Here is a 21,040-nt window from a genome sequence, read left to right as displayed (position 1 = left end):
AGAGAAAGAGTTAGAAGGGAAAAGACAGGGAGAGGAAGCGAAGAAATGAGAGCAAATGAGCTGGAAAGTATGGAAGATTGATGTAAACAGAAGAAGACAGGACAGTGTAAACATTCATTTATTTCTTCATTTTAATGGTTATTTACTGCTTGTTGACATTAATTCCGCAAGATGAAAGAATGTATAAAGGAAAAGAATCAAAGATTACTGATATTTATCAAAACATCATAGAGGTAGAGATGAAAAGTAAGAGTAAAAATAACATAGCAATACAGGAGGTAATAGAAAGTGGCAAAATTTATGAAATATCATGCTATATTAGACAACAGATATTGTGAAGATTTCGTTGACTGAAATAAAATTTGATGAAAAAGCAATAAATGCATATTAACGTTTAAAATTTCGCAATCTCGACCTCGTTGTTGGTATTTCACGATGGGCCGCGTCAAAAATAAACGACAGCTGTAATGTGTGAGCAATGTGGACGTGGAATGTGCACGTTAAAGTAGCGTTTCCCGTGTTAGGTTAAGCGTGTTTGACACGTTAGTAATATGCGTAACACTTTTTCACTTTTTTTTTATGCCATTAACTAACATTTTCCTTTGTTATTTGACATATTTTATAGGCTTAATGAATATGTTAATAAATGTTATACTTACACATGAAATACGAAGCATGTATCTGTCAGTATGTTATGTTTTTTAGCTATGATCTGTATGATCGTGTTTCTTTTTTTTTTTTTTTTTTTTGCATTATTCCGAATTGTAGTTTATTTTACCTTTGTCATATTTGAACTTCAAAATATGATAGATTCAAATGCAAAAGCTCTTTTTTGAGATCGATTTGCTCAAGAAAGGGAGAAATATGGGAGAAAATGTCGAGGAAATTGGAAATAAATCAAGGAAAGAAGTGGTGATTTAGTGAAATTCAAGGAAAAAGACCGTACACTAAAGGATAGGCATCAAATTGCGTTACTGGAAGTATTCAGCATCAAAGAATCTGAATTCTGTCTTAGGTCTGATAAGAAATATATTATGCAGTGTATATTAATTTTCCGAAAACTTAATACATTTTAAATAGTCGAGTGTTTCATATAAATTATATTGATATTTAGTATATGTCTTGTTGAGAAGAAATACAGATAAATGATAGTTTTGAAGTAACTTAGTTAACAAATTTTACTAGAAAGGTTAAATTATGATTTAATAGATCAATATTACGTATATTGTCCGAATACAGGTTTGATTCAGATGTGATGCTGCTAGGTTATTAGGTATTTTTTGTATTCCTAACAGAATTTCTTGACCATAAAAGGCTTAATGATTTCCGTGACATCATCTCATAAAATTTTATTACATTTTCTTTTTTTTTTTTTTTTTTTTTTAACAGATGGAGCTACATCAGTTATTGGAGGAATAGTGTTTGTAATAAATCTGCTCTTATCCCAAAGATATGCTGAAAGATGGACATGTAGTTTTGCGCTGCTTAAATAGTTCATAGAAAAACTGCTTAACAAATGTATTGCTTATAACGTTGTTCTGTCATGCTGTTCATCCAAATATGAAACGAAAATTATACCATACTGGATGATTGAGTGATTTATGATAAATTTTTATAATGGAATAAATTATTTAAGAATTATATTATAGGCAGATATGTCGCAGACGTTTGGTCAGCGATCAGATTTTATTGACTTTGATGATGGGTTTGAAGCAGAGGAACGTGAAAATGATGGTGATTCATTCGAAGAAAATATTCGCAAACAGTTGCTTGAATTTAGGAGCGGTACCGAAAGAGGTATTTTTTTTTCATTTCTTGGTTCGTCTTTTTTTTTTCTTTTTTATTTTTATTTAAGTCATTTAATTTTTTTTTTTCCTTTTTATTTTTATTTAAATTATTTAATTAACAGGATATTACTATAGATTGCTGTGGTATTGTTGATAACACATGAAAATATTATATGGTAGAATGATGGTTAGGATTTTGAATAGGAAGGAAATAAATAACAGGGGAGGCGAAATGTTTGGCATGCCATTATAGTATGTGGAATTGTATTTAGCTGTTTGGGAAATTGTTAACATTGCTGATATACATATGTTTAAAATATTTCATCGTGACTTGCTTTTGTTTTACTTTTATTTCACTCTTATTTCTAGAAATTATTCTCGAACCGTTATCAATTGAGAAAAGGAAAATTGTGCATTGTATAGCCATGAATTGCAGTCTGAAGTCGCACAGTATCGGGTAAGATTATTTACCACTGTATTTTTCTATTTGTATCCGTTGTATTAGTAGTGGGTATCGATTGTTCAATAAATGAAGTTTAATTATGTGTAAATGATTTAATTAATGTACATTAACTATGGGAAAACTTTTAAATATTTCAGAAGCGGTTGTAATCGTCGCGTTGTGGTGACACGTTTTCCACATGTTGATTTGTGTACTTACACGAATGCTAGAGATTCGGAACCGATTGTTTTGAGTATATTCCAAAAACGAGCATTATCTCGTTTCTTGACCATATTTCCGTTAGGTTATGGTGATATCGACTTATACCTACGATCCGGCAACGCAAGTAAGTTTATTTTTTCCTTTCTTCCCGTCAAGAAACTGCTATTAAGTACAGCAATGTTTTTAAGGCACTGTTTGCTTCTTTCCTGATCTGACATATTCGCGTGATATGAAATAGTTTTACAAGAATGGATAATCCTTTGATTATAGCATTTTTAAATTCGTCTCATATTGGCACAGTTCAGTAAATTTTTCGTCTAATAATAGGAGAAAAACATGTTAAACAATTCCAGTAAGCCACTTTAGTAATTTTAATATAAAAAGAGATTTTTTTTATTGGTCTTAGTTACGGAATATAGCAGTCCAATTTCTTTTGATATGAGAATTTGATAGATAATATACATCTTTCTTCCCATCTAACTTTTTTGGCTGGTTTTGTGTAAAATATTTGCTTTATGCCGTAATTCTGACATTTTTCTCTGTTTTTTATCGAATTGCTGTATTCATTTTGTTTGTTTTAGCCAGGCAAGTTGGTGGTCGCTATCATTCAAGCTTCAATAGACCGATGTTGGTTCCACCTTGTACGTCAATACGGCACTCAATGGAGAATTTCCGTAAAAGTTTGCCAACCTATGCAATGAGGGAAGAAATCCTGAAAACCATTCGTAATCATAAAGTAACAATGATCGTTGGTGGTACTGGTTGTGGTAAGACAACACAGGTAATAGTTTCATAACGGTGACTGGATTTTATACATAAACCACTCGTAGTAGTTGCTTTTAGTAAGCGCGGAACCCGTCAGTTCGCCGGATTTCACAACTGTAATCGAGAGCATATGTGATTCTTCTCTTTTACATATCACGTTTTCAAATGTAAAAGCTTTACGTCAGGAGCTGTCAACAATTTACTGCATAGTAATCGGTAATTTACTTAAATTTTGTTGTAACCTTTCCATTTCTTCCTTTACCCTCTATTTAAGAATGAGGTTTAGAGGCAAAGCAGTAAGGTAGGAAGATTTTAGTTTCTTTGCGAGAAATGAGAAATTTTGTCGTGTATCTAGAGTGGGTTCCACCATTCTCCATTAGAAAGAAAATAATTATTAACTGTTTTTCTATCTTTCTTGAAGATCTAGTATAAGTGATTTTGGATAATGCGAAATGATTGAGCACGAAATTAATATCCAGTTGAAATACAAATAGGTAGAGCAGTATGTAAGCAAGGAAGACTAAGTGATTTCATTAACGTTTTCGTCGTATTTGGAGACACGCTTGAAAGATCAATAAACTTTCGGACTGAGTGCTATTTGTGGACAGGAAGGTTGTGATTACTGAACAACGGGAAGTTCTTGAGACAGCAGTTTTTGGCATTTCGATTTGTCGATGGCAACAACTGAAGTTATTTGAAGCAAATCAGTAAGGAGTAGAAAGTGCTGGTTGTCGATTCTCTTGCATATTCAATTTAAAGCTACCAAAATATTTCCATCTTGAGACAAAATTTGACTTGACAATGATAACAATATACCAAAAGAAAATTGCGGCTCTTGTCAACTTTCAATTATCTACGAGCGAGCTGAATATAGTGGAAATGTCGAATATAAACCTAAAAAGTATATGAATAATGAAAAGGATTACTCTTTCATAGTCATATCTGTTTCGCTGATATTTTTTTGAAGAAGACTAACACCAATTTGCCGATGAATTCTATCTGCACCATTTTGAAAAATATCGGATAATGATAGAATCCGTTACTTATATGTTTAAGCGCACAATGGCAGCTTCATAATCAATTTTTTTGGCCATTAAAATGTTGGCTAAGGATAAATCAGATGGTTACTTTGGTCACCGTTTTGTTGTTGATTACATTGAATGAAAAGCGGCAAGAACATTGGCAATGACTTTGTATTATTATCTGACGCATTCTACAGTCGATAATGAAATTTGGGTAAAAATGCTTTCCAAATTGAAGTTTGGGAATGAAATGGCTTCGAAGTTTTGTTTTTTGCTTCATTTTTTTTTTTTTTTATAGCAACAGTAGTATTGAGGACGCAAATATTTAGAAGATATGGCATTCGATAGAATTGTGATGATAGGATTTTGGTGAATGTTGATAATAAACAGTGGGATTTTTTAGAAAGCTTTATTAGAAAGTAAGCCTAGAAGAAATCAGTGTGGTTAAGAAACGACGAAACCATAAGGTGTGAAGTGTTGCGCTTTCTGTTGTGTGTTCAGTAGAGGAAGCACTGCCACAAACATGATTGGAACTGTTCTTTAAGTCTTTCAAATATGCTTTTCGCTAAAATAATAGGTGTTTAATGGTAAACACTACGAATATGAATAATTAACTCAAGTTAATAACAGCTTTTGAGCGCAAGTGAACCTTCCAAGATATGGAAAAAAAGGGGATTATTGACATTCTTACTATAGAATAATTGTTTGAAAAAGGTTCTTTCTGTTCCGGGAAGATTTTGATGACCAAACTGGATACTTAGCACGTATCAATGTTTGACATGAAGTTATGGGAGGTTGCCATTGTATGATCAAAACCATTACTAATCTTAAACTGTTTATCATAGAATCAGATGAGAAATGTTTTCGTTGTAAGTCGCGTGCACAAATTTTGGACTAGTTTATTTTGAATAGTTTTCTGGGTTGGAAAAAATTTAGAAACTAGCACAACATTAGCAAGATCGGTGGTGAAGTGTGCATGAATTACTGCATTGTCATATTTCAGATAAATAGTTAATTCGGACTATAATTTTGAAATACTGACAAATTATTCATTTTCGATTTTGTTGGAGTGTTTCGGGTATTACACTAAAAATTTTGAGGCTGGACATCTCACTAATATGAGTTACTTAAAATAGTCTTGGATAATTGTTTAATACTGAAGTAGATTGTGAATGCTATTGGTATTCATGATCTGCTCGGTATGTTCGTTCTTTACCTTCAAGATAGTTATAGCAAATGCTGATGAACTAAGTTTAGAAGTCAAATAATATTAGTAAAAGTTTGGGTTATTTGTTGAAATATGATACCTGAGATGGCATTAAAAGATCAATGTTTCTCGCAAAATAACTGTTAAAATGTTTTATCCCTTAACTTCCGAAGCAATTGAAATGCGGAAACTTTATCTGTAAATTTTGAAATATATTTGGCTTGCAAATATATTCGAAGCAAAGTAACTATGGGAAAGTTATTTTCAGTAGTCTACGATATCATTGGTCCGTGGAGACTGAAAGTTCACTATTAATTTCTTTCCGACCATTCCTTTCTATTTTCGTAATTTTTTTTCAGCCTACGAAAATGCTTTCCCTTAACAAAGACATCATGAATTGAAAGCACTTGGTTTCTTGATATGTTTTATTAGCTGAATTCGAAAGTCTTTTATTACGTTTATTGAGAGGGATAGAAGAAATTGTGTGTATGCGGGAAAATAAAAGATTAGGTAAGGTTGTTAAGTAATACGATCGAACTTGATAGATAAGAAAAATTATAAGCAAATACCATCGTAAATATCTTTCGTAAATTTCTTCAGGTTCCTCAGTTTATAATGGAAGATGCCGCAGAACGTCAGCAAGCAGTTCGAATATTTTGTACGCAACCGCGAAGATTGCCAGTTCTTGCGGTATCTGCACGTGTTGCAAAAGAACGAAACGAGAAATTGGGATCAACAATTGGTTATCATATTCGATTGGAGCAGAAGTATGCTTTTTTTTTTCGTTTTAATTTAGTGGAAATCACGAGATAATATTATACAAATGAAATTTCAGTTTTCACTTAATATTTTTTCCGAATTCTTTAATATTTCTGTTTATGATTTCATTTTTTTTTTTCAGAACATCAGAACAAACTGTACTAACATATTGCACCAGTGGAGTTTTATTACGACTGCTTACAAATGATACTAATGCTTCCAATATTTCACACATTATCTTGGTTTGTGATTGATTTGTTTGTTTTATTTCAAAATCAATAAGCTCGTCTGTTTAGCAAAAAATAATATTTGTTCTTTTTATATTTTAACGTGTTTTGATGTGCATTCAAGGAAACTGAGAAGTTTTCTTTATAATAATCCATGGAATCAAGGAATTACTTGAGTAAGTCAGTAGAATTCGAATAAAATCCAGATGGTTCCAGTCGAAATACTGCAATCATAAGTGTGAAACAAACTTCATTCAAAATCACAGCGAACAAATTTACTGATATAAAATTTAAGGATGAAATTCATGAACGAGAGCAAAAGACGGATTATCTTCTAATAGCGCTTCGACAGGCTCTTAAAAATCGAGATGATTTAAGGGTAAGTTATATCTTTCGTGAAACTTCAAAAATTCTTGTTTTAGGTGACTTAAAAATGGCAATATAACGCTTTAACTTTCTAGATTATTCTAATGTCGGCAACAATGGAAGAAAGTCGCGAATTATTTAGACGTTATTTTGGTCCTGGAAATGTTTTTTGTTTGGACAGTAAGTTTTTCAACCTCACTTCACCTAAAATCATTTTCATGGAAATCTAAAATCATTTTCACGGAAAACACAAGTGAAGAAATTAGTAAGGAAGAAGAGCGGATAAGTGATCTAAACTTTAACATGGATTTTAATTAGTTATTTGCAAGTCTGTCTAAAATAACCACTAGTTCTCTGAGTTTTAAGATCGTGAATTGTGCATAAGACATTAACCGTAGAAAGAAGAAAAATAATCTTTCGATTTTTATCAAACGCTTTTGTAGCAGAATTTGCACCGTCATTTAATTTTTTATTTACAACACGAACGGAAATCTTTGTTTTTCTTGATTTCAGTACCATCTACATTACACAAGGTAGAAATGTTTTATTTACCGGAAATACTGGCACTGACAGATTACAAGCACGCATCTTCGTTTACTGGTGGTACTTTTTTTGGTAAAACTGCAAGGAGTTTGAACGATGATCAAGCTTATAATAGGCAAGTATTTTATGTTTGAAATTAGGAAATTATTTCAGTTAATGGCCAATTTCGCCATTACAGGTAGTGATGTATAGGATGACCATATGGGATTGAAGCGTAACCCATTTCCAAAACCATTATTTATCCGTATATTTCTCAGTGGGACAATTATAAATGACGAAGTTTGACGATATCTTCGGGAAGATAATTTTTGATAACTTTGCGAGTTAGTTAGAGTAAATAGACAAAAATTTTTGAATGGAAATCAGTGAAGTTGCGTGTCGAAGTCAGTTTCGCAGAATTTAGGCTTGTTCTAATTAATTAAACATTTCATTGTTTCTTCTTACAGTTTTCCTCAAGTGGATGAATTTCGTTCTGAAAATTATGATGATTCAAAAATGCACCAAGGACGTAATGTTAAAAAAAAGGTAAGCCCTTCAGTGCTATGATGAAAATTTACGGAGACGGACTTCAAGCGCTTTATCGTTCTTGTAAATCAATTTTGTTATTTAGAGTGGCGATGAAGTGAATAGTAATTATGAAGTCATGCCGTCACGACGAATTGCGTCTGCTACTGCAAGTGATCATTTATCTCCAGTAGTGATCAATCAGTTCAATAATCGGCAGTTATATCCACAGTTGGTTCTTTCTTTTCCTTTATTCCAATGCTACTTTAACTTTTTGTGACAAATGGGTAAAAATAGGTAAACGGTTTGAAAGCATTTGAAGTAATTTTGCGAATCGTGTTTGGTCAAAGGTTGTTTAGTTGAGAGATAATTATTTAAGTTAGGATTAATCAAATTGAGATGGTTTTTTTTTTTTTTTTTGAATGAATTAGCTGTTTATGTATGGATAATATTTTATGTTCAGCATATAAAATACATGGTATATTATGTTCTTATGTAAAGTGGGTGCACATAAGAAGCGATTTACATTTATTTGTTGAAATGCACAGAGTGTTTTGTTTCATTTGCATTAATTTTGGTTATTACTTTACCAAGAAGAAGGAAAAGATGAACATAAATTCTGAAATATAAAAAAATAATAAAGTTTGTTTTGCAGAATCTCTTCAAATTCACATCAAGAAAAAGGCTATTACACAAATTGCAATGGTCAGTTTTATTCCACTATTAGACTATAAACTGCGATTTAATTTCAATAATGAAAGTTAAGTTAACAAACGCTTTTCAGGACAGATCAGTTTAACTGAAATGTATAGCCAAATGAATATAAGAAATGGTGAACAAAGTGGCTGTTACCAAGAACCGACATTTTATGATGGTTACCAAATGTACCCATCACCGAGTGGATTAGCCGTAAGTTTTCTTTCTTAATTAGTCTTCAGATCTTTTTGAAAATTTTTAGTTGTCGGCGGAAAGAGTTCCGAAAACATATAATAAGGAAACTTTTGATAAATATTGATAGGAGATAGAAGTGGCACATAATTTAGCTCGAAATTTTGTTTGAAATCTCGAAATCTCATTACCAGAATTACTTCGCGAACGTTTTGCTGGAACATAAACACTTCTTTTGAAAGTTTTCTTCAGCTATTTAACATGTTGGCAAATCCATGCTGATAGTAAGTGCGAATGAGAGTTTTTTCGAAAATTTTTTTAATTTCTGACTGATTGTTTTTAGGGTTTCAATTATTCTCAACCACCACCAAACTGTGTATATGCTCAACAGATTCCAGTGACTCCATATGGTATGATGGCCTCATATGTTGGCGGACCGCAAATGATGTATGCAACATATCATGTAATGCCGGCGCAAAGTGATTGTCAAAATTACTACGTTATGGTAAATTTGTGCTCTAAATGTAGCTAATTGCAAGGTCTGATCGGAAATGGATTTATGGTATGATTGTGTGATTCAATAATAGTAGCTGATTAAGTTTGAATTACCGTTGTTATAAGTGAAGAAAAAAAAAAAGGAAAAGTTGACAAAATAAATAAAGCGACACAATTATGGTCCTAGCATCCAAAAAGCATAATTTAATAGTTCCAAATATCCTGAAATAACTGCAGGAATTGAATACTTTCTTGTATTTATTCAGCTTATTAATTATCCAGTGAAACCAATGATTTACAGCCTCCAAGTATACAAGATTACACGCAACCTCCAAAATTCTTTATGCCTGCGAATAATACAGACGGATTTGGGACTCAGTGGAATTCTAATGGATCAAATTTTTCTAATCAGGGGTATTTATTACTGTTATTTTATAACTGTTTATGATTTTTCATTTATATGAAATTTTAAGGCCGTGCTTCTGTTTTAAGTTTAAATAATGGTATTTTGTTATTTTGTCTGTATGTTGGTTCAAGATTTTTTTTCATGTGTTTTTTTTTTTTTTTTATTTATTATTTTAATTATTTTCAGGTTAACAATGCCATTTTCATTGTCAAGTGGTCACTCAGGACGACGAGATACGGTATGTTTGTTTTGTCATCTTTATGTTTGCAACTTTCAAGCCTAGCATCAGAAATAAGGGTTTCTTTCTTCTTTTATTCGCCGTTCCATCTTAGTAAACCAAGAATGTACAGAAATTTGTTGGCTGTCTAGCAGATTTTATTCAAACTAATTTTGACTTAAGATGATTTATTGTTGTTGTATTGAATACCTTGTTAGCCTCACTGCGACCAAGAATACTACGTATCGTGTTTGCGCGATCGTCCGCCATATTTTGACCCGTCATATGTGGAAATCCTGCGACGTACTAATTTGGATACTATTTACCTAGTTGATGTAAGTTTTCACTTGCTACAATTTTTGTTTGGAAAATAAGATCTATATACTAATTGAAAATATTTAAAACAATGCCAATCATAAAAAATACAAAAAAAAAAAAAATTGGAAGATAAATGAATAATTTAATTCAAGTCAGAAGGAAATAATAGAAAAAAAATTCGATTATTTTGCTTATACGTTTTACAGTCATATATGATATCCGGTGGTGAACAATGGTTGGAAAGTGTTGATACGGATTTAACGGTAGCTGTTATCAATTACTGCATGGACAGCCCAGTTCATGGTTGGCTTTTTTTATGTTTATATGAAGTATTTTTGAGATATCTTTACAAACAAAGCAAAATATTGGTAAAAATTGTTTGGTTTTTCTTTGTAATAACTTTCTGGTTATTTTATATTTGAATGTCAGTATTTGAAAGAGGGATTTGATTATTGTTGTGATATTTATGAATGAAATGCTTTTTTGATCGAAGGCCAAAAAACTTTTTTCAGGTTCAATTCTGGTGTTCCTACCTGGTTATGAAGATATCTTAGCTGTACGTGAGAAAGCTATTAAAATGCAAGGCTGTTCCACAAAGCCAGCAATTTTCACTCTTCACTCTCAAATGGGTAATCAAGATCAGCAGCGTGTGTTCGAGCCAGTGGGTCGTGGTTATCGTAAAGTGGTATGTTTCAAGCTACATTATCTATTCATATTAATCGTCTTATATATAACCATTTATAAGGAAAGTGAAGTGAAAGGTAAAGCATAATAGCAAAGGTAAAGCATAATAATTCTGCACCGTTCTAGTGACTTTTAATTTCAGTTAGGATCGCAAATCAGAATAGTGAAATTTTAAGAGAATTGCAGATTTTGAGTACAAATATTGCTGAAGCGAGTTTGACAATCGATGATGTTGTTTTCGTGATTGACTGTGGGAAAGTCAAGGAGGTAACGGTTCAAACTTCTCGTTATTTTCAAAACTTTGCTTCCTTATTCTTTCATATACACAGTATTAAAGTTCTTTCTATATCTTTCTTATATCAATATTAAAGTTGGGAAGATGGTTTGATATGTCTGCAACGTCATTGCAGATGTGAAGAGGCATAGCCGTGTTTTGTTTTTGACCGTATTTCTTGATTCCTTGATTGTTCATTATTAATATATTTCTACATAAAAATATTTTTCTTTATTGGATATATATATAAAATATATATTTATATATATATATATATATATATTAGAAAACCTGAGATATTTTCATCATGCTTTCTGTACACTTTAGAAAATTTACGATCACTCAACACGTATCAGTCAACTTAAAATGACATGGATAGCAAAGTCTAATGCTGAACAACGAGCTGGTAGAGCTGGAAGATGTCGAAGTGGTTACTGTTTTCGACTATTCACAATGGAAGATTATGCTAGAATGAATCCAACTCAGGTCTTTGTTGAATTTTTTACATCAGTTCAAAATTCGAAATATGGTTGCTTAAATTTTTCAATTTCAAAATATGGTCATTTAAATTTCCTAATAAATCCTAAACTTTTAGTTACCTGAAATGAAAAGAAGCGCTATTCATGAAGTATGTTTGCATGCGAAAATGTTTGCTCCACGGAAATATTCAGTTCGACAATTTTTGCTTAACGCACCAGAACCACCAGCAGCAATAGCCATAGATCGAAGCTTTGAATTCCTTGAGGTTACCATATTTAGATGCGAGAAATTGCAATTTTTTTTTTTAACCTTTTTATCAAAAATTCAACAGCTTAAGGAATCTTTACAATCTTTCTCTTATTTATGAGAGCGTTTCCATTTAATTATAATTCTTTTTTCTTACGATTAGTACCACATTCCTTCTCTGAGTATAATCTGTAATCTGTAAGCAGCAATAAAAACTTTGAGAAAATATATTTGCAGAAAATATTTTACAAATATATTTGCAGCAAATTGGTGCAGTTTTCAAATGTCGACAGGAATCATCGCAGATGTCACATCTAACAGATAATTCATATTTCTCAAATGCTCGTGACCGGAATGGTGAGCCCGATTTAACTGATCTTGGACGTCATATTGTGCAACTTCCTTTGTGCCCGCAATTAGCTCGATTTCTTCTTTTTGGTATTTGCTTGAAATGCTTGAGTCCGGTTTTAACACTTGTTGCCACTCTGTCGCATCGTGATCCCTGTAAGTTACGCTTATTTTTGATTATTAGTCACATAGTCTTATTTTCTCTATTTTTTCTTTATATTTGTGTTTCACTTATCATAAAAATAGTTGCGGTTGTAGTTGTGTTGCCACCGAGTGGTGAGCGAGAAGAACGGAATTCAGCAATGATGGCACGTGATATTTTCGCCGGTTTTGATTATTCCGATCATATGACATTTTTAAGAATATATAACGCATTCATAAAATTACCTCCTCATGGGCAGTCGAATTTTTGTATGAGTAATTATTTATCCCTTAATGCGATGCGAATGATCGTTGGTATTCGGTAGGTGAATTTGTATCGTTGAATTGAATTTTTTAAAATACTGTAAAATGAAGAGCTAGCTGCGGATTTTGCGTTGATTAGGTGAAATTAATATAGAAAAATATTTTTAAAAAGTGAGCTTTTTGTTTTTGGTTCTATCATTGATAGTGTCTTGCTGAGATATAGTTTGGGAACACAATATGGATTAAACTTTTCGGCTCATTAACAAACATTTCTTAGTTTGGGATGGAAGTTCGGTAATATATCTTCATTGTAATTATGATTAGTGGTTCTTAAAAGGGATTTTTTAGCCATTTTTTCTCGATTCATTCATTCAGAAGTTGATATGAATTTTTTGTTGGAAAGAATAATATTAAGTTATGCTGCCTGCATTAGAATGAATGACTGGACGATCGAAAGTTATTCTGGCCCTTCAGTTTCTCTATTTCTTGCGGATTTGATTACATTACGATTAGGTGTATGTGTTACTTACACGCCATTACCGATTCACGCTTGCTTTTGATAATAAATTACAGACAGCAACTATTCATGGAACTACAAAGACTTCGGCTATTACCCGCAAACTGTCGGTCAGCAGATGATCCCGATTTAAATCGGTATAGTAATTCATGGCCAATGATTCAGGGAGCAATTGTGGCGGGTAGTTACCCTAATATTGGTTTTACCCGTTCTGGTGGCCAGATTCGAAAAATACGTACAAGGTATTCGGAAATTTCTAATCATTTAATCATGCTATTTAGGAAAGGCTTTTTTTTTTTTTCATTTTTATTAATCTCTGCTTCGTTTTACTTAGAAGCCATATTCAGATCTCTGATTCTTAAAGTGGGATAACAATTACCTTTATAAAGAATCTCATGACGAGACCTTTTATAAAGAATCTTACATTTGTAATGAATAAATCTCATAGAAACATTGATCTTCGTTGATCAGTTTTTTTTTTTTTTTAATCAAGAGCTTTTCTAACATACTAATGCTTTATAAAATTGGCTATTCCTTTGATTCTGATGCAAGGTTTCTGAGCTATTGAATTAAATTTTTAGAATTCAAATTTTTATAGTAACGAAGTTGCATCATTACCATATGGTTGTGCCGTTAAACGACAGGCTTCATCTAATGGAATGAATGCAGTGGGAGTTGGAAAATTGGCGAAGCCGGAACCGGTTATTGAATACCTTGCCTTTCAGGAATTGTCGAAAACTGGTGATAACTTAAGTGTAGGTTATTGCTGACGCTACAGTTATTTTTTTTTCTTTCAGTGCATTTACTAATTTAATCCATATTTTCTAAAAATCTTCAAATTCCACATAAAATTTGAAGCAAACCATTAATTTTTTAAGTTGCGAACGGTTACCGCTGTTCCACCGCTATCTGTATTGTTGTTTGCTGGTCCAATTCATCTTAAACGTGAAGTTCTGAATGACTACTCTATAGGCAAGTTGATTATTTTTTCTGAAAATGTAATTTTTTCATTACAAACAAATTTCTTATATTGGACATTCTGTCATAAGAATTTTTTTTACTTTAAACTATCAGAATTGTCCATTAATTTTAGGTGATGAATTTGCATTAAATGATGATGCAGACACGGATTCAAACACCGACGAATGCGTCTTTGCTCTTGAGCCGTGGCTGGTTTTTCGATGGAAATTTGAGGTTAGTTTATCAAATATCCTTTAAAATTAAAAATTTTTTGCAATTCGGTGTATTTAATTCGCGTGTGCCCGATGTATTTATTTCTATATTTCAAGGTAATTTGTCTAGTTTTCGTTCTTTCTTATCTCTCCTTTTATTCTTCCTTACTCTCAGCAAGGAAATGAGTCAGGAATTGCTTTCAGGATATGCAATTAATGTTAAAACTGCGTGTCAAGCTGATGACTTATTTCATATTTATAATGAAACAACCCGATCGCCCGGAAACTGAAGAAACTAAGGTTTTTTCCTTCCTTTCTCGTAATTGTTGTCGATATGGTACCATTTCGTATAAGGATGGATATTCATTTCTGAACTGTGGTCCTTTGCTTATTGCAGCAAATAAATGCATTTAATTTTCAAGATAGATTAAAGCGTGAGATGTTTGGGATGCTTTCCTAGCAAGATCTGGAATTTGATTTAAATTTACCACTTCATTTTGAAGGAACTGCTAGCAACCATAAATCAGATATTATTGGAAGATCATATTCGCGCTGGCTTTGCAGACTGTACTGACTTGCCAGGATATCAAGAACGTTCCTCGAATTCAGCAAATAATGAGGTAGATATAAAAAGGTTTTGCATAATTGAAATTCTCATTTAATGTTTTATTATTTTTGAGAGTAGAACGATTTAGGTGGTCATTCATTTCTTGGTTTTACGGAGTTTAAAGTTTTTCAAAACAAAATTGTACAAATTTGGAAAATTCTAAAATCTGTTTTCAATTTTTTTAGTTTCAAAATTTTTAGATTACAACTGAAAGACCCGTTCGTCGTCGACAACTTCCAGCTCACGCAGAAGAGCAGTGTCAACGAGAAACTTCTGTTGGTAGTTCTAGTTCTTATTTTATGACACCAAATGAACAATCAAAACAATCCAGTGGAATTTCAAACCCAGACAATCGAGCTGACTTCTGTGGTGGGCCCAGTATACAGTCTCTGGAAATTGACGAAAGTTCGCATTTCAAGAGACTTTTGAAACTTTTGGTTTGATGGATCTAAAAATATTGTCACTCATAATTTGAAATTGTAGAAGATTTATTTGTTTTAGGGATCGATAATAACCGTTCTGAAGAAGAGAATACCATAGCGAGCACACATTCAAATGAACCTAATGATGATACTTTTAGTTCACGATCACTTCCATTTGAAGAAGAACAAGTTTGTCCTGTTGTTCATCACATACAGTTATAAGTGATTTTAAGAATCCTGAGAAAGACTATGAAACTACTGGAGAGAAAATAAGAATATGGAAGATAGATTCTATGTACTTGTTCAAACAAAAGTACTTTTAGGTTCCCGAAGATCCATGTATGAGTACGTTGGACGAAGTCGGAATAACAAATGGAAAGCTAGTAATGAATGTGGAAGTGGAACAAAATAATACTTCAGCTGGTGATGACTTACCACAGGAATCACGAAATACTGAAGAATCAAACGAACGGCAGGAAACTACTAATGATACAGTTACAGTCGTTCAAAGATCAGGACATGGACATTTTGTTCCCTACCATTTACGACCGGACGATCAACGTATTCGACGAATGTTCCGACAGTTTGTGAATAGGTCGAGACCACAATCAAATCGATCAGTTGATATAGCCAAAGGTTATTTTTTTCTTGTGTTTAACACTTATGTGGAATTTTTTCTTATTGTTCTTCACCTTCCTAACTATTCCACTATTTTTTGTTGATTATGAAAGGATGAACAAATTTGCATGTAATTAAACAGTGTTCTGGGTTTGCATAGCGATTAGAAATGAAACATTTTCTAAACTTGCATTGTTATGGGATATATTTGTTCGGTTCGTAATGTGGAAGCAAATTTTTATTAAGTTAGAAGGCATATTTTGGAAATGACGGCCATTTTTGAATTGTCTCTATACTAGTATTGTGTGTTATCTTTTCACCCTGTTTTCATTTTTGAATTTTGACATTTCGTGACAGATATTTGCAGTAGAGGAACATCAAGAACAGCGCAATAGTGAAGGAATTAGAGAACGACGAAGAGAAAATCGTCGAAGAGACTGGTAAATTTTCGCACCGTTCGATTTTTCAAGCATTAATCCTTCTTGCAGTTTTCCTCGATTCGATATCTAAATCAAACATAGATTAGTGAAATTTTTTGCTAAAATTAATTGTCGTTAGATTAAATTAACCAGAGCACAAAATGGTATTTGCATGTGTTTTTTCTCACATTATTTGTGCAGGCGCACTTTTTTATTGCGTTTTGAATAATTTTTGAGGCACTGGAGAAAAAGCCCACCAGCATGTTGTGTTGCACCATCAGATGTTTATCGAATGCCACTCGCATATTTTAGAGGAGGTGGACGTACGTTTTTCTTTTTTTGTTAGCCTTTCTTAATTTTCATTTCAGTCACTTTTCTTATTAATAGACCAAAGTTTCGATATTTTTAGGAGGAAGATCCGATCGTTACCGTGGTAGTGGACTCCGTGGTCGTAGCAAAGGACCGCAGAAAAATGACCAAACAAGCTGACATTTGGTCTGACTAGCTGATAACTTTGCGAAATATTTTATAAGTTTGTACGCTCACCTCAAAGCTTGTTTTTAAAATTCTGCATTTTGTGAGTGATGGAACTGTTTTGATATTTAGAACGGTCGACTTAAATTTGTGGTAAAATCCCTAGCAATGTATTCTACATTTTTTCCAGTTATATTTTTATAAAAATTTTTAAAGTGATAATACCCTTATTAGGCTAATATGGCTATTTCGTATGTCTAGTTTTTTAAAGACATTTATATCTTGTATTTCATTTTCAGTCTGTTCCTCATTGTGAATTTGTCTTGTCTTATCAGATTGTAAGATTTCAGTTTTTTCTTTCGGCAGTGTTTTTTCCTGCCCGTATAATTTATTCGTTTTTCTATTCAATTTTTTGTTGGTTATGGGATCATTCGAGTTTAACACATATTTTTATTCCTTCTTGTTTTATATGTTTTTTCGTACAGAATTTGCTGTGTTATCCTTGCTAGATTTCCTATCTTATCTGTGGATTCTGTTTATTTCTTCCTTAATTTGATCGCGTTTTAGTCTTTTATTCCCATTTCTTTTTCTCAAACTGTGTTTTTTTTTCCTTTTTTTTTTTTTTTAAACTGGAAGTATTTGGCGGTGATTTAAGTAAAGATCATCCACATTTTAGTGATTTACGTCCATTCTGTGTTTTATATCGTTATCTAAAAATTTATCTTCATATGCCATGGAAATAGTTTTCCGATTAACAGTAGTATATTTCAGTTTTATTACATTACATATAATTACTAATAACTAATTAATGAACCGACTAAATGCTGTATAATTAAACTGTCGACTACTTTTTTTTTTCCTCGGGGTTGTAGAATTTTATTTTAACGAACTTCAGATGGTGAAGATTTCCTGAGTTTGTTATGAAGTATCCGTTTTGAACAGATTGCGAACGAATTTCTCCTGGAATATTATATTTTGACCATTTCGTGTATTTCATTAGGCTTCATACATATTCCAGCTTTTGTTTCACTCAATTTCGATCTAACATTCTTTTCTTACCAATGAAACAGAATTTCTGATATATCATTTTCTTTATGTTTTCTTTTCATTTATCTTGGTTATTTCGTTTGAAATTATCTTTTTTTTTTTTTTTTGATCTTTATTTTTTGACTCAACAATCGTTTTGAGGTTTATTTACTTTTTTTTTTTTTCTTTTTTTTTTTGTTATATTTGTAATTTAAAATTCTATTGTATCTCATCTGGTCCTTCTTCCTTTCTGTTCTTCATCGGAAACATTATTTTGAGAAGGAATTGAATTATTTCTTGCCACCATTAGCAATATTACTAATCCAAGAAGTAGTCTTTAACGGTGCCAAGTTTATATTATTCATCACTGTATAGTACGGTGCATGACCTCTTCTCTTTATCATTAACCTTTTCCCTCTTCCTTTTCTCTTCTTCATTTGTTCCTTTTTTTTTTTGTTTTTTTTTTTTTTTTTTTTTTTTTTTTTTTTTTTGTTTTATTTATTTGTTTGTACTTAAAATAATAAATAAACTTTTTTTATTGTTTCAAAAAAATAAATAATTTTGTTCGTATTTAAAGTAAATGTATGACAAAGATTTTTTAAATTTGATCTTCAAGTTCAAAGGTTATTTTGAAGTTAGAAGTACTTCTTTCATTTTGGAAATTATTTGATATAGATAATGAAATTAAGGAGGATTATTTGTATTTATATGTTAAACTCATTATCTAGAGTAAGTGATAAGTTGATATATGAAATGAACAGTGCAGTGACTTATCGGAGTATAGTGATAGATGTGATAGCATACTTTTGGATTGAATATTACTTAGACTAAAAGACTAAACATAGAGGACCAATGATAAAATTGTTAGAAGTTTGATTAATCATTGCAGATTTCACGGAATAAGTTAACAATTAAAGTTATCATCGTTAAAGTAGTCCAAAATGATTGATCATGCAACTTGCTGATAATGATAATAATTTGCTTATTGATGTTTATGTTGTATAACTAACAATACTGTTGTTAGTATTTGCCAATTAACACATTATGGAAATTAATTAAAAGTGCTAATGTTATGTCATATGTTGATAGATTATGATGTAAAAGTGAAAATGATTTTATATTAATGCTACATTTGTTTACAATTATAATATACTGATAAAATTTTATTTCCATTTAACGATATCTCTTCAATTTGAACATAAAGTTATGTTTTATGAAAAAAAAAATCTAATTCTGTCATAAAAATTTCAAATCGAATACAAAATTTCAGGAATTTTTATCTGTTTTTTTTTCCAGCAAATTTAAAAACAAATTAAAATTGAGAAGAAAAAAAAAACATATTCAATAAAAAGAGTATTCAAATTTTTTCATATTTTTTTTATTTGCCATTTAATTTTTCATTTTTTCCAAAATTTAATATTTATTTTCCATTTATTTATTTAATTTTAATGTTTATTCTTTATTTTTTTTTTCTTTCCATTTTTTCAAGAAACAAAAAAGCAAATGAAAAATTATTTGTAATAAATTTAAAAATTGATTTTCCTCCTTTATTACAAAAGATTTGAAGAAAAATGAGAGGAAAAAGCACTTAGCACATTTAAAAAGAGTACGTACCGAAATTCCCAAATGAATTTGAAAAATATAATTGAAACGATGAAAATTTGTCTACTACCATAATCCTCTGCTGAAATGACAAATTAAGTAGAACGAAAAATGTTTTCAATAAAGAAATTGATAAATATGAAGCGGAAAAAGAATGGCGGAAAATGAAAGAGAAGAAATGAATAACAAAGTGTTTGTTTGCATGTTAAAAGAGAAATTGAATGAATTTTATTCTGATGAAAGGAAAAATTGATTTATGATTTTAATTTTTTGCATAATAATTTTTTCTTTTTTCCATTCCTTTTTCTTTCATTCTTCTTCCCGCATATTCTTTTTTAACTTTGATCTTCTAATTAAATTATTTGAAATGGAATATTTGATATATATATTATTCCTTTTTTTTTTTCAAATTATTTAAAGTTTTATTCTTTCTATTTTTGTTTTTAAAGAAAAACAAACAAAATGTTTAATAATATTATTTATTTTATATGACAATGAACATTTATACTATAAAAAAAATAAGAGTAAATGGTTAAAAGTTTTTAGCAATAATTTCCCTATGGAAAGAATATATTTTTTATAATTTTAACTGATAAACATTTTAACTGTCTATCAATTTTCAAATGTATATTTAAAACAAAGTTAGCAGAATTGAATATTATTGTGGATTATTTTATAAACAGTAGAAAGGAGAAAAAAGAAGGAAAGAAAAAATTTTTTCTAAAAATATATCAAGATGAAATGACAAAAGAGAGAGAGAGAGAGAGAGGGAAAGGGAAAGAAAGATAGGAGGAAGAAAAAAGAAAACAAAAGAAGCTAAGGAGAAGATAAGAAATTCCCGATGGATTTGTTTGCTTTTTTTTTTTGTCAGTTTTAAATTTCTTTAAAAAATTAAAATAATTGAATTATGAAAAGCAAACCACACCCAATCAGTTAGTTTTAGTATTGATGAATAATATTTTGGAAGAAGTTGAAAAAAAAAAAAAAGAGATAAGTAAAATAAAGGAGGATAAGGATGAGAAAGAATAGTAATAATGAAAGATGAGGATAAGAAAAAGTGAAATAAAACAAATGATTTGAAAAAAAAAAAAAAAAAAAAAGAAAATGGAAAAATGGAAGAGACAATTTTGGATTCATTTTTTTTCTAAGTTTCAATCATAACTGCGCCTGTGTTTCTCTCTTTCTTGCCTTTTTGTTCTCTCATAAACTTACTTTAAAATGTTCACCTCAATTGATGCTTTATTACAACATGATAATAATTATAATCATAATCATATCAGTAATACTGCGAACAATAATAACAATAATCATAATAATGATAATAATAGCAGTAATGCTAATCATGATCATGACAATAATAGTAATAATATTAGTATTAGTCATCAAAATATGGTCACTTCATCAAATTATCAAAAATTAAATGGAAAAATAATTCATATTCTATCTAATAATACTTCTTCATCTCCATATCCTATTAATTCTTTATCATTATTTCCTGAAAATCATCATTCTTCTAAAAATCAACCTGATATGAAAGCATTCTGTGGAATGAAAAATATAAGTTATATGTCATCATTA

The 21,040-nt window shown here is 30.9% G+C and overlaps 1 protein-coding gene across 1 annotated transcript; it reads left to right on the top strand.

Moving 5' to 3' along the window:
- Positions 1-1,655: 1,655 nt before the first annotated feature.
- Bm4243 (conserved hypothetical protein,hypothetical protein) lies at positions 1,656-16,849 on the top strand (the record flags this gene model as incomplete). The annotated part of the gene is made up of 36 exons (XM_043080761.1): positions 1,656-1,797; positions 2,157-2,244; positions 2,388-2,575; positions 3,033-3,232; positions 6,046-6,212; positions 6,347-6,446; positions 6,727-6,810; positions 6,893-6,977; positions 7,311-7,455; positions 7,787-7,865; positions 7,951-8,075; positions 8,500-8,549; positions 8,629-8,753; positions 9,076-9,237; positions 9,529-9,641; positions 9,820-9,871; positions 10,069-10,185; positions 10,375-10,471; positions 10,681-10,853; positions 11,039-11,119; positions 11,454-11,612; positions 11,722-11,871; positions 12,116-12,356; positions 12,459-12,663; positions 13,179-13,364; positions 13,721-13,877; positions 14,001-14,094; positions 14,216-14,316; positions 14,499-14,594; positions 14,798-14,914; positions 15,102-15,306; positions 15,403-15,512; positions 15,647-15,959; positions 16,309-16,381; positions 16,598-16,683; positions 16,770-16,849. 36 exons carry the CDS (start codon positions 1,656-1,658, stop codon positions 16,847-16,849), a joined length of 4,746 nt encoding a protein of 1,581 aa, XP_042936695.1.
- Positions 16,850-21,040: the final 4,191 nt, after the last annotated feature.

This window comes from Brugia malayi (assembly GCF_000002995.4).
Source record: "Brugia malayi strain FR3 genome assembly, contig: Bm_v4_Chr3_scaffold_001, whole genome shotgun sequence".
NCBI lineage: Eukaryota > Metazoa > Nematoda > Chromadorea > Rhabditida > Onchocercidae > Brugia > Brugia malayi.
This window is presented reverse-complemented; position numbering and strand designations above follow the sequence as displayed.